Raw genomic sequence first — 14,231 nt, forward strand, 5'->3', positions numbered from 1 at the left:
GCAATGTGCTATTGAGTACCTGCCAACCATTATGCATGGCACTGATTAGTGACCCACTGACAGTATGTGATACAAAAATAGCAAAATCTGTCACTAGGATATTACAGCTTAAGACAGAGTGAGAGTCAAATATATAACTGCACATTTTGCACTTTTGTGTATTTCAATACACATGTCAGGCTGCTGCCACATACCTTATTAAGATAGTATCTCAATGCAAGGCAGTGGTCATACCAGCTTCTTAATACAGTTACAGATATGGATATTGTAGTACACTGTAAGGCTATAAAATATTTTTGAAATAATAAGAAATCTACCCATTTTTCCTTCATGAACTTAACAAAAGCCTTGGGCAGCCCTGGCTGTGTGTTTGTAACAGCCAAACCAATAAATAAATAAAAAGCCTGTCAAATTTAGAATTAGACTGCATGATCTTAGCATAACCCCACTCTTCCATATCAGATATAAATGAGTGCACAGCTGGAGGCCCCCGTCGGTGTGACCGTAATGCTGCCTGTACTAACCTATACGGCAGCTACTCCTGTGTGTGTAATGATGGGTACATCAGTAGGGTGCAGGACGGCACTGGCTTCCCCGGACAGTGTAAAGGTGAGCATCTTACTTACTAAAAACCTTTTACATCAGTAACATCATGATATTACAATGTATATTTTAAGAAGTGTTACACTGTGTGCTTAGGAAACCTTTAAAAGGTATTTGTACTAGTAGTCCATTGTGTTCTGCTGCTACAGTTTCCAAAATATGAAATACTGTGGACTTTCAAATCACAAGTTAGAGTTCCATCACATGATCTTCAATTGATTTACATCTTATGAAGTTTTCTCTTTTACTTAACATATGATCGTCCCAAAAACACATGAAAAAATGTCTGCATTTCATGAAGCAATAGACTTTTCCCTTATGTCTGTCTTATTGACAATGTTGTATTTACAGAAAAGCGACTGTTCCCATATGGAGAAGCAGAGGGAGATCTGTTGCTGTACAATGACTCAGCAGCTACAGGAGAAATGGTTTCACCCATCATAGGGGTGCAACATGGCATCCCGCTACGGAACGGGAAACTCTGCAACTCTATCTATGTAGGTGTTACCTACCCGTTCATTCTAGTGATTCTGTTTCAGTTCCATCTTTAGTTAAACTTTTTTTTTAATATAGCTTTAATTATTTCACCTGTAATGAATTAAAATGTCAATGTAGTATCTCTCCCCCTACCTCTCTCCTTCAGTCTCTCCCTCCCTGTCTCCCTCCATCTGTCCTCTCATTCTTTCTCTCTCTCTCTCCCCCCTTCTCCTCCTCCCTTTCTCCCTCTCCCTCTTTCTCTCTCCCTCTCTGTCTCTATGTGGGGAGGGGAATCTGATTGCTAAATTTTCTATTCTATTCTATTCTATTGTTGACTACTTTGTTTCCTTTTTAAAATTCAATATTTTGTGCTATAAAATCATGCGCTTTTCTCTACTATCTGACAATTATTTTGTGATATCTCTTTGTTTACCCCCACTCCAAGAGCTTCTATATATATCTAGGATATAACACTTTCATCTTTGACAAGTAAAATACTTACACTACTAATCATAGTCTTGAAGTAGGAGAGGAAAGAGTTTTTTGCTGTTAAAACAACTCTGTAGAACAGTAGTAGCACAATGAATAGTGAACACATATTCGCAAAATCACCCAAAACTCCACAAACATTTCAATATTCACAGTATTCAACTGTAAGTATTCCAAATACCAATTTGTCAAGCAACTAGATGCATTTTGGTAATGGTCAGACATTTCAGGTAGCATCCACTACCTTTTGTCAGTGACACTGAGCAGATCTATTGCAGAGCATGTTTTATACCCTAACTATGAATTGATATGTAAATTGAGATGAAGACAAATTTTGGATAGTCCAAAAAGAAACAAAACTAAGACAATGTCAAGATAGTGGTAATAGTAAAACATTATCCCCCCCAGGTGACAGAAAACGGCGTCCTGGCCCTGAACGACAGGATAACCGAGCACGAGACCGGAGACAAGGAGACCTACAGGAACCCTGAACCGCTCAACGACATCTTCGAGTCCAACAGAACGGAGACGTGCGCAGTCCTGGCAGCCTTCTGGGCCAACAACAGGTTCACTGACCTGGAGCCTGGGAGGAACCCGAAGGTAGGGAGACTGCTTGTACATGTAAATGTATTAATACAGGGTTGGAGAAGTCCACTAGGCCTATTGTCCAAGGCAAGTGAAGGTGCTTATCGGGCAGGTGCATGACATTACCCACTTGCCAGATCAGGCAAGTAAGATTTTTCCATTGGGTGAGATTTTGATAAACTTGTTACTTTTTAGTCATGACATCAAGCAATGGTCAACATGGAGGCAATGATAAGCATTTCATTGCTGGAAGTGAAAATGCATTATAAAAGTGACATTTGAATTTTGGGCAAGTGAAAACTGGTAGGGAGACAGTCTGCTGTAAATGTGTTCATGTAGTCAGAAGTACAAGTTGTTCTATTGCAATTATAGGCATTCAACCTTAAAAAAGAGTATCTCCCTGCATTGAACAATTAAGTGTTCAAGCTTTCCTTTTACCCTGTGAGAAGTTAATTTCAGTGGTAAGAGACGAAAAATAAAGACTCGGAGAAAGATACTATTTATTATCAACAAAAGTAGATTTAGATGGTATTCCTTAGACCACCTTTTGTTCATACATTTGTAGTTTGGATACTACTACTGTTGTTGAACTTTTTGAATTGATTTTGATTTGTGTTTGAAGCTAGTTGAAACAATTGAAAAATGTTTGAGCTATGAGAATCTGTAGAAGTATAAGTTGCCACTATAAAAATTTCCCACTTCCAGAACCTTTAACAAACACTTTGAACCATTCCACAGGTCTGGTACCACGTGTACTCGCATAGCAATGAGCCAATGTTTGACATAGTGGACCGTGCCATCCTCAGTAACTTCACCACCCTGCCCAACTATCACTCCGAGTTCATTCTAGTGGCCACCTGGCAGGACATGGCACCTCCATGGAGAGCAGATGCCTCACAGGTAACATCTATTAAACTTTAAATGCTTGATTTGCATATTCGGGACAAACCAAATGGTCTTTTAGCTAATTTGTCCCAAATATGCAAATGAGGAATGAGTGCTGTCCTTAGTGCTGAAAAGAATATCTTGTCACAATCGATAGATTTTTCTGCTAGTTGTTGTTTATCTTTCTCTTTCTACTTCATTTTTTCCTTTATATTTCCCTTCAATGTTTGCCTAAAATTCTAAATTATAAAAGAAACAGCCAACTTAAGTTTTGACATTGTTTTCTTACCCAGTTCAACACGTTCCAAGCGGTGCTAGCCACAGACCACCACCACACGTTTGTGCTGTACCGTTATGAAGATGCTGAGATGACCTGGGTACCTGTGTATGATGAAGAACATGTCCAGCACCATCGGTATCCAGCCAGGATTGGGTAAGTCTGTTTGTTTGTTTGTCTGTTCAATGTTGTTTGATAACATAATCTGTGGTGTGACATAGATTTATTTTCTAGAATCAAGCAAAGAATATTAGAACTTGTTTTTGTTAAACACAATGGGAAGAAATAAGTAAAACAGCTGAATAAGCAAAAACGGCTACCAACTACTTCTTTTGCTTGTCACAGACACAGATAGTGTATCATCGGCACTCAACCACTGAAACCCCGAAGACTACCACGTGACATTAAAAATAGAACATTGTCATCAAGGCCTTTTCAGCCATATCTTATACACCTGGACTCCTGAAACGTGCATACTTTGAGGATCACTGATGCTATGTCTCTTTGTAACGTGCTCTAATATCTGTTCATTCATTTGTTTCCTAGTTATGTTATCCGGCTGCCACTGTATGATGTGGAGGACCCAAACTCCGGAGAGTGGTCCAGACATGCGGGAGAAGCGAATGCCTACCGGATGGAGCGGAAAGTCAGCCCGACCACAGGCCGGCTGGGGAGGGTCATCTACCAACTGGACGACAACGACAACAGCTATGTCAACCCACGTAGGGCATGTCAGGACTGGTATGAGGTATGGCACTCAAAGATCATTGTCATATGGATGATGTTTAAGATGTTTTGTTATTCAGGTAAGAATATTTGCTCACTCCAAAAGTTTACAATTTTATCAATCATTTCTCCATTTGATATGTTATTGCTGGAAACAATCTAAGTTGAGAAAATCAGAAGCAGAATTTCAGGACTTTTTGGTGCCCACAAAATCAGTCATGCAGGGCACTTGTTACACAAAACAGATAAGGTGTCTTTTCAAAGGCAAATACACACATCAAGCTTTTTGTCACTAGGCCAACAGACTATCTAACTAACTAACTAACTAAACAGCTCATAATAATAATAAAATCAAATGAAATCCTGGATGGAATGTGTTAGGAGAGACATGAAAATGTGTGGTCTAACGGGTGAACCCTCTGAAAGACCCGCATAGAATCGTGGTGTGAAGACTAGACAACTGCTGCCTACTCTTGTCAGGGACCCCAGCAGCAGTATAATCAAATAATGGATATTAATACTACTACTACTACAGTAACTACATAAATCAACTATATGGTTACCCGCCAAGGTTTGACTGTAATATGTAATATGTTTCTTCAGGCTGAGCCCGACCCCCAGAGTTTTGCAGCAGACGTGATCGGCACATGTCCTGGCTGGGGAGGGCAGGCTCGGGAGGAGAGGGGGCGATGGGAGAAAATCACTTCTGATCAGGAGACGTCATCGCAGTGTTATCAGAAAATCTTTCCACTCAGATCAGGTAGGTAGTTTCCTGTAAAAGTAATTCATGATAATGAAATTAAAATGCCATAAATTGGGTACAAGTTCATTACATTTAACTCAGATTCATAGACATGTTATGTTCACTGAATGTCAAATTATATATTGTTTTCAATCAAAATGCATATGATCTCAAATGAAGGTGAATGAACAACCAATAATTCAGAATTACTTATATCATTAACTCTTGTAATTTCCTTGATCGCAAGTACCCTAGCATTGGTTGTAGGACTGGTGGAATTAGCCTTGGCATTTATGCGTAATGAACACAATATATTTCATAGGCCATACATAGTTACTGCATTCTGAATGTATCAGCCAAAACCTTTTTACTGCATTTTTGTGCACCTGTTAATAGAAAGTGTTGTTTTTGTACCTAAGGTGGTAACCAGGAGTGTTGCTATGGCGACAAGAGTCAGTTGATTGACACCCTGAACAGGGTGCATCGTGGTACGACAGGCTTCCTGCACAGGTACCCTAAGGTAAGAGGGCAGAAAAGGTTTATCATGTACAACTATGGTATACATTTGTATCTGACTTGTATAACACACCAGCTTCTGTATATGTATCTGTACAGCTGGTATAACTGTCCCTTGACAAAACTTACCAGCTTCTGTATCTGTAGTTGTTAAAAGCCAGTATAGCTACATGTATGTGCAGCAGGTATAACTGCCCTTCAGGGCAACACAGCAGCTAATCTGTATCTTTATCTATACAGCTAATAAACACCCTTTAGCATAACTGTTACAGTACCTAACTGTAGATACATTCGACTTATTGGGAAGATATTGTCACAGACACTACTGCAATGCTAGTATTGTCACAATATTGTTTTATTCAATTTTTACCATGCTACATGTAAACTCTCCCCACGTAAAACTGAACATTGAATACACGCATGTATATCTTTCTCTTTTGAAAGAAATTGTATTACATGTAATCCCAAAATGGTTGGTCAGACATTGAACCATGTCCGGACATTTTCTGAAGTATAAAATGTATGTTAACACTTAGTACCCCCTGATATATAATGATATCCTTTTTACACATTCTGCCAGGGAAACCCCAATGACCAGACAACCAATCACTACAAGTTTGACATCTTGCCACGGAGGTGGTGCTGTGAAGAGTCAGGTTCGGACGAGTACTGCAAACGGTACGCAGCAAAACGACCTGTTGGTACCTCAGCTCGCTACAGAGCCATCAGGATTGGTAAGAATTTCTTTTGTCTTATTTTAGCTGTCTATAACCATTTTGTTATGAAAAAAATCAATAGTTGGGATTCCGTCAGCCTTGTTCAGCCTTGAACGGATCCATCTTCTGAAACATGACGTTGGAGGCACGTGACTGCAGCAAAGGGTCACTTGGCCAGATTAACTGTGTAGCCCCTCTATTTTGTCTTATCATTGAGTGGCTCCATGAGCCTTGTTTTGCCGTGAAACTTAAGTAAATAAAAAAAATCATAGTGACATTTACCATCACAGATGAGCTTTAATGCTAAGACAATGTAACAAGGTTATTCTGCTATATGAAAGTTTATTATATTCTGAATACTAAAGCCAAAATATTGATATAGGTATTAGAATTGTTCTTGATGCCCTTTTAGATTATTATGTTTCTGGTGAAATGCAAATCAAATGCTTGAAGTGTCAGGAAAGAACTGAATATTTCTTTTCTACTTGTACAGTGTACAGCCATGTTTTTCAGTCAATCATTCACTCACTCACTCTTTCATTCATGATCTTCAACTTTTGTTGTGCCTATTTAATGTAAGCCTGTGTACATGTAGTTCAATGATGAATGATTCTAGTTCTGGATTTAAGCTCAGTTTTTTAGTCTCCAAATTTCTTTTTCCCATTCACCCATTCCCAGCAAATGCCTTTGGGGACCCCCACTTCACCACGCTGGATGGTAAGGGCTTCACCTTCAATGGTTACGGAGAGTATGTCCTGCTGATGTCCACTGGCGACGCTTCACATGAGTTCATGCTACAGGCTCGCACAGCTGTGGCCGTGTCTGAGGGAGCACAGGTATCAGCTACAGTCTTCAGGTAAGGTCAGAGAATGGTCCAACCTTTGAGAAAACTAGTAGAGATGGGTACTGGTATGATTTACCGGAACAAGGCCGTTTTTTGACTTTTTGGACCAGTTTGGAAACACCAAATGAATTTAATATCATTGTTGATTGATGTAGTTTAGAGAGAACTACGGGTGGGTACTGGTACAATTTACCGCTACAAGACCTTTTTTTTCTCTTTTGGACCAGTCCGGAAAAGCCATGATATCATCGTTAATTATTGTATTGTAGAAAGGTCACATGCTCTCACTTGATGGCCTCACCACTGTTCCCTGGCTCTGTGTCTAGTCTACCATCTTGTTCCTGTTCAGTTTGATTTTTGCATTAAATTTTCTTCCCTATCTGCACTAGAGTTGCTCTTTTTCTAGCATAAAGGCCACTCTGACTTAATTTTATGGATGACATCCGCGCTCGCATTAGTTTTCGCCTGTTCTCAAAAAAAAATAAAAAATTCACCTCCTCCAAGGCTCCACACAAGCCCGGATGTCATCCATAAAATTAAGTTGTTGTGGCCTAATTGGAACTCAAGGACATTTAACTTGCATAGAATAACCGGATTCTGTTTGCCTTTTAATCCTTACAGTGCAGTAGCTGTAAAACAGCCAACTAATGACGTCCAAGTCTACCTGTCTGGAGACGACACAGTGCGAGTTATAGTAGACAGTACGGCTGTTCCCCTGGCATCCATCGCAGACAGCTCTTACAACCAGGGGGTGTTCCCAGATGGGAGGCTTCTCGCTGTCTATGGTGAGTTAGAACTGTTCAGAGTCACACTATCACAAGTCATCAAGTTTTTTGTTCCTATAATGGGACTGTCCAAATTTTTTTTAAAGAGGTTTTGTTTCTCTGAATCTTTGAATGTGTTTGAACAAAGCTCATATTGTACAATTATGCTCTGAAACTTGCTATAGTATGTTTAAGTATCAAATATTGTAAGAAATGCCAAGGAGGAAGTGTCTTTTTAGAATTTTACAGCTTTTTTAAAAGGTTCACACTGTTTGCCCTTGGTGCTGAACTGCCTTCAATTTGTTGTGTAATGTAATGTATTTCATGTTGAGATATCCTTTACTACCACATGTCTTATATGAATCTTACAATTGGACTGAAGTAAACCAATAGTACTCCAATCAATCTGGTATTTACAAGTTAAAGCATTTATTAGATATTTATATATGTATAATTATTCCAAATACTTGCTCATGGTATCTCATTCTGCATTACTGTGTTCTGAAAAGAATCTCATGACAAAACTTGATGTCAGCTGATGGTACATTCCACCAAAAATGATGACTTGAGGAATCTTGACATTTTGTATCTAAGCCAGTTGATATGGTGGTATAGCTGACATTTAAGAACAGTTATACTAAAAACAGATTTGTGACAATCATGGTGTCACTTCTCAAAGGATGAGCGGAACTGAAATAAACTAGATATGACTAATATAGAGTGCAGCAACATGTTTTCTAGTACCATTACGATATCATGGTTAACTATTCTTAGCCGTATTAATTACAGTCATGCCTACTTTTGTCTGTTCCAGATGACACAGACCCAACCAGAGTAACAGGAGTGCTGGTGACCTACACCTCTGGTATATCTGTCCGTGTTACAGCGGTCAACGGCCTCTTGACATTTGTGGTAGGGATGATTGCGGAGATGGAAGGAAAACTCACAGTGAGTTCTTTTTTATAAGCGAAGCTAAGTGCCTATGTATGGCTATAAAATCTATTCTTATAAACTTGGTAGATATGACTATAAACTCTACTTTGCACTTATTATTTTCTTGGACCGGTAATCCCCAAAGTTTGGGATTGCCTGCCGATTGTGTAAACTATTTTTTAACTGGTCCAAAAACCGGTCCAATGCTTTTGGGATATTCTGTGTAACGCAAACTCAACTTTCCGGGGTTAATTGGCCCCTCCTTGTACATCATATCATTTTGATCCTAGTCTTTGATGTTGCAGTTGAACTTCACATCTAAATCATTTCCTCTAGACACATGTATTGTCAAAGTTTCATACCTTCAACACTGAAGACATTTTGCAATTCCAATGCAAACTTTTTGGCTGTAAGAGTTATCTTACTCTTGTAGTAAAAAAATTGTTGCTCTTAATCTTTTATATTTTTGCTACAGACAATATGATGAAATCTGTCTTGTCCATCTCAGGGTCTGCTGGGTAACTCCAATGGTGACACTAACGATGACTTCATCCAGCCAGACGGAAGTGTCATCACCTCAGCCACACCTAGCAACCCCTCAGAGAGAGAGCTGTTCACATATGGCAAGACATGTGAGTTATCGTATTTCAAAACTTGTCCAGGGTGTACATATTTGCATCATAAGATGTGTAACATTTGGTCTTAGTGGTAGGACTTGGGCATCTATCTATACGTCAGTATGACACGTCTATGCTATAACACTCTCACAAATAGCCAAGGACCAGGGTTCAGTGTACAGTTTGATGTGATCTTTATTACTACGACTCGATTGACAAGAGAATGGTTGCGATGATTCAGACTAACTTACTATAACAATACAATGTACAAATACCTGGACAGAAGTTGTTGATGGATGATACTAAACTAACCGGTTGCGAGATTATGGCTGCAGAGGATGCGCTGGTCCCTAGCTGTCTCTCTGAGTCTGCTTCTAAAGTTCTAGTGTCGTACAGCGCATTATATTACTTCAATTGGAGGCGGAGCTTACGCGAGCGCTGCGGGGCGTGGCCTAGCTGATGTCAGGGCGCGCCCATGGTCACGTGCTCTCACCACGTGACCCCTGGGCCGCCCAACGTAATATCAGACTCGCTGCAGATGGCTAAAGGTAAAGGTATTCCCATGGCCTTTTTGAAGCCATTTTTACACCTGGTTGGCGTTAGGAAAGTTGTGTCAAGTGCTTTTCCTAAGGACACAAGATCCATAGCATGACAAGATTCAAACCCAGGACCTCAGGCTTCTGAACCAAATGTACCTGATTTTTTTTATCAGTCAACAGTTCACTATGTTTCTTACCATCTCATATGAACTTTCTTATAAAATCTCTAATATCATCAAAAATGTGCCTTTAGTGAATAACATTTGTAGCAGATCTATGGCATATTCAACACAGATAAAGGTGCTCAACTTTAATGTGATTACTGCATTAATTCTATTATTCTCCCATTTTTTACAGGGTCCTTGAAGAATGTGGCCCAACATCTTAACCAAGACATCAACAGCTTCTCCCTCTTCACCTCCTACCCTTCCGACTCCAACAACAACTCTCCAGACAGCTACGGGGATGAGAACTTTGTCCCCATGTTCTTTGATGCCGGGCAGATCTTCACTGATGAGACCCTGAGACAGGAAGCAGAGGACACGTGTGGTGCAGGCAGTACCGAGTGTCTGTATGACATCGCAGTTACGGGGAGACTGGCAGTGGGAAATGACACGTTACAGTCAGACAACACATTCCTAGTGTCCAAGGAAGTTCTCAGTAAGTTTTGATTTGAGATTTGTATGAAATTGGATTTTAAGAAATGGCAGTTTCTGTATCTGGAATTGTATTCTACATTGTATAATATACATGTAATATAATGTACATAAAGGAATACTATATTTACAAGGCGTACTACAAGTCTACACAAGATGTATGTTGCAAACTTAAACATTCCATCAGTTTGGTAATAATTGAACATTGTATGTTGCCTGTAGGCCAAAATGCTAGATGTGTATTGCAGTCACAATAAAAACTTACTTTTGAATTGTCTGATTGCTTCTCAAAAGTAGAAAATTACAACTGTTTTTCAATAACCATGTACAATTTCCAAGTCTTAAAGTCAGTTCAGATACTTAAAGATACAATTACCACCTTCTCTTACAGACAACCTCCCCCCTGTACTGGTGGTCCCCAGCGAGCTCCGTGTAGAAGCTCACATGACCTACACGCTGGACATAAGTGCCACCGACGAAGGGTCAGAGGTCACACTGAGCCTGGAAGAAGGCAGTGAGGGAAGCCTTGTGAGAACTGGGCCCAAAACTGCCAGGTTCACGTGGACCCCAGAACACATACATGAAGTCTTCATCGAGTTTGTAGCAGAGGACGAACAGGTCAGGTTTTTAAAAGTCTTGCTTTTTACTTCGTTACTTAATGATTCTACGTGTTTGTTTGGTTCTTAAGTAGACGTGGTTATGTGAAACATGTGTTTTGCACGTTTTGCCCCTGCAATGAGCAAATGGAATGCACTGCTAAAAGGAATATGTAAATGTAAGATACAATGCTTTCATACATAAAAATCAGTGTGCAGTTATGATAGTAGTTCTACCTTATAAAGAGCTTATCAATATATCTTGCATGTTTGTTAATGTGTGTGTATGTTAATCTTTGTGTATATATAATTATGATTTATCAAATATAAGTCTGAGGTGCGTGTATTCCTCTGCATATTCAGTCTAAAAACAGTTAGAGCCATCAGCCAACAAAATCATCTACGGTCTCCTAATTACCTCCATGAAAAATGGAGGTATAGTTTTTGGTCTGTCTGTGTTTCTAGATAATGGTAGTCAGCAAAACTTTAGAACCTCTGGATGGATTGTATGTAGGAAGGTCAAGGTCAACTTTTGGCCCCATGATGTGCATGTGATCTTGATACTGCAGCAGACATGTTTCAAGTTTTATCTTTTGATCATTACCTGGTCTTGATTTTTTGGTGCCACATACATTTGTACCTTCTTGTTGAAGCTTACATGTTGACTCTTCTCACCCCAGGGTGCCCGTACAGAGTTCATCCCGGAGGTGACAGTGTGCGACTGCCACAACGGTGGCACCTGTGACTACAACAACACCATAGAGAGAGTGAACGGGTTTGCTGCGGCGGTGTGCCAGTGTCTGCCTGGCTTTGGAGGGGAACACTGTGAGATAGACATCGACGCCTGCGAGGGAAATCCATGTTTCCCTGGTAAGTATAACAACTCTAACTTCAAGAGTGTTAGAGGAGTAAGTCCTTATAGTGTTAATTCCAGTGTTGGATATAAAGTGTTACCTTTTTTCTATAACTCTGCAAGAGTTGTGAATGGTCAGATGTTTCTGGTGGTATCCACTGTAACCTTTTGTAAGTGACTAACATTCTGATAACTTAGTAATTCATTGCAATTCATGGTACTATATATTAGGTCATTCTTTAATGATTTATTCATTTCCTGACAGATTAGGGGTGCATACCTTGTTCATCACCTTGGAGGATCTCACTGCACATCTATGATTAGGATGCTTATGATAACCTGTTGCTTTGTGTACACATTTAACACTGTACAGTAATATTCAATATTTTAATAATCAAGCAGAAACTGAATATAAAGCCATTCACATATCAGGGTTTGTATTTGAAACATATATTTGAAAGATTCAGGAGAGACCAAATCAAATTACATGGGGATGTGTTTAATTCTATACTGCATGCATGTGGCCATCTAGTTATTCGCTTTAGACGATCAAATTTCTTCTGAAAAAATTCGGCTTTTTTATCTGCCAAGAATTGACTTATCATCAACCTCATAAAGCTGTTCATTGCATTTTCCTTTCAAGTTTGACATTTTTTTTGTTTTGTTTATTTATTTCAGGAGTGCAGTGTTATGATGCTGCTGCCCCACTGCAGCCCGGACAGAGAGCCTACACCTGTGAGCAGTGCCCAGATGGCATGGTGGGAAACGGAGAGACATGTGAAGGTAGTCACAAATAACTAGTCTCTGAGTTATCTTTAGTATTCTGAGTGTGCAAAAACTCTGACCAAAGTACATAAAGCCAGGCCATGTGCACCTATACTTACTCATGGACACACCAACTGTATGGAGAGTAATAGCAAGGTAGTCGGTTTACTGATTTTTATGTCATAGATTAAGACTCCAATATTTTTCTGATGAAATGTATTTATGATTTTCAGCCATCTTCTTTAGGGCAACTGAAGAAAAATTTTTTTCTGACATGCAAGATGTTTGCTATGTGTTTGAATCTTTAAGGATGGTGAATTCTTTTCTTTCTCTCTTTCAGATATCAATGAGTGTTTGCTAGCCTCCAGCGATCCAGGCATCCATTCCTGTGTGAACGCCGACTGTGTGAACACACCTGGTAGCTTCAGCTGTGTCTGTCACCCAGGCTACCAGAGGGATGGCGATGGCCACCACTGTGTTGGTGAGGACACCTTACTGTTTACCTATGAACTGCAGTCTTAGCCATTGGTGTTTGTTTTCACTTTTTACATTTCCTTGCCTTCTACTGATACATAACAACCTACTAGCTGGTTGATACTGTATAGTCAGGTTTTATACGAAATAAAGCTTTTGAATTTTATTTGAACTCTAAGCTGTGACAACAATGATTCTAAAAAGACTTTTTTGGGTTAGGCTTGGTTGGTCTTCTTATAACTTAGTCCTATGATGTCACGCAGGGAATTTGTCAAAATAAGAGTCCACAACTAGAATGATTTGCAATGTTCAATGCTTATTATTCAGAAGAGTGAATCATCTTATACATAGTCTAATGTCTATGTTCATTAAAAAATACTTGTTATCATGGTTGAATGAAAGCTCATCTGTGTTAATTGGTACAATCCCTTTTGGACTCAAATTTTCAGTCGCACATTGTTGTCATAGGAGTCATAAGCTCTTTAAGGATAATTCACTTCTTTCCCCAGTTTTGAAGACCAAAGTCTAAGTCTGCATTTCTATGTTTTCTTCACTGCCCAGATATCAATGAATGTCGGAACAAGGACCACAACCGCTGTGACCCGCACCATGGGGTCTGTGTGAATGAAGATGGAGGCTACAGGTGCATGTGTCAGCCTGGACATACAACCAATGACAATGGGACCACCTGCACAGGTAGGAACATGTGCCAGTCTTTCTTTTGATCATTAGCATTCATATTATTTTACTTCTGAGAGGCAAAAATGGACAGGAACCAGGTGTACATATTTTATTTCTATGTATGAATGAATAAGAGGTTTAGCCTTATTCTGTTACCAGTGAACTATACGAAATGAAAACACAACCAGCAGGGAAACCCGAAGAGTGACAGAAAGAGACTGTTCTTCATGTGTAGCATATAGAATAGCTTTTCTTAAAAAAATTAGCGTCTAATTCAATTTTTAAAACATTTGAATTGTAATTAAAAACCTTATGACAGTAATAGACATATGTTAACTCACTGTACAAAATTCCAATCTTTACACATGGCTTAAAGCAAGCAATAAGATTGCTTTTTTTAATGAATGTATGCTTTACATATTACGAATGCTTTACACGAGCTGAAAGATAAGATTTCATGTAGTGACTGTACAAATGACCCCCCCCCCCCCCC

The 14,231-nt window shown here is 39.4% G+C and overlaps 2 protein-coding genes and 1 long non-coding RNA gene across 3 annotated transcripts in view; all 3 read left to right on the forward strand.

Annotated features, from left to right (window-relative positions):
- LOC118425020 (fibrillin-2-like) overlaps positions 1-4,650 on the forward strand; it is a 21,913-nt gene extending 17,263 nt beyond the window's left edge. Inside the window, exons 27-33 of the mRNA XM_035833835.1 lie at positions 463-609; positions 955-1,100; positions 1,978-2,169; positions 2,893-3,054; positions 3,333-3,472; positions 3,863-4,038; positions 4,646-4,650. Coding sequence (XP_035689728.1) covers positions 463-609; positions 955-1,100; positions 1,978-2,169; positions 2,893-3,054; positions 3,333-3,472; positions 3,863-4,038; positions 4,646-4,650 — 968 coding nt within the window. The remainder of the gene's footprint in view (positions 1-462; positions 610-954; positions 1,101-1,977; positions 2,170-2,892; positions 3,055-3,332; positions 3,473-3,862; positions 4,039-4,645) is intronic.
- LOC118424379 lies at positions 4,650-6,028 on the forward strand. Its single transcript, XR_004832190.1, has 3 exons — positions 4,650-4,802; positions 5,204-5,304; positions 5,881-6,028. It is a non-coding gene; the product is annotated as an uncharacterized LOC118424379 (long non-coding RNA).
- A 121-nt stretch (positions 6,029-6,149) lies between these two features.
- The window catches only part of LOC118425021 (mucin-like protein), an 11,340-nt gene continuing 3,258 nt past the window's right edge, over positions 6,150-14,231 (forward strand). Inside the window, exons 1-11 of the mRNA XM_035833836.1 lie at positions 6,150-6,165; positions 6,695-6,872; positions 7,446-7,645; positions 8,439-8,572; positions 9,066-9,189; positions 10,071-10,373; positions 10,761-10,987; positions 11,646-11,835; positions 12,497-12,601; positions 12,924-13,064; positions 13,619-13,753. Of these exons, the coding sequence (XP_035689729.1) occupies positions 6,150-6,165; positions 6,695-6,872; positions 7,446-7,645; positions 8,439-8,572; positions 9,066-9,189; positions 10,071-10,373; positions 10,761-10,987; positions 11,646-11,835; positions 12,497-12,601; positions 12,924-13,064; positions 13,619-13,753 (1,753 nt within the window). The remainder of the gene's footprint in view (positions 6,166-6,694; positions 6,873-7,445; positions 7,646-8,438; positions 8,573-9,065; positions 9,190-10,070; positions 10,374-10,760; positions 10,988-11,645; positions 11,836-12,496; positions 12,602-12,923; positions 13,065-13,618; positions 13,754-14,231) is intronic.

Source organism: Branchiostoma floridae, chromosome 10 (assembly GCF_000003815.2).
Source record: "Branchiostoma floridae strain S238N-H82 chromosome 10, Bfl_VNyyK, whole genome shotgun sequence".
Classification (NCBI taxonomy): Eukaryota; Metazoa; Chordata; class Leptocardii; order Amphioxiformes; family Branchiostomatidae; genus Branchiostoma; species Branchiostoma floridae.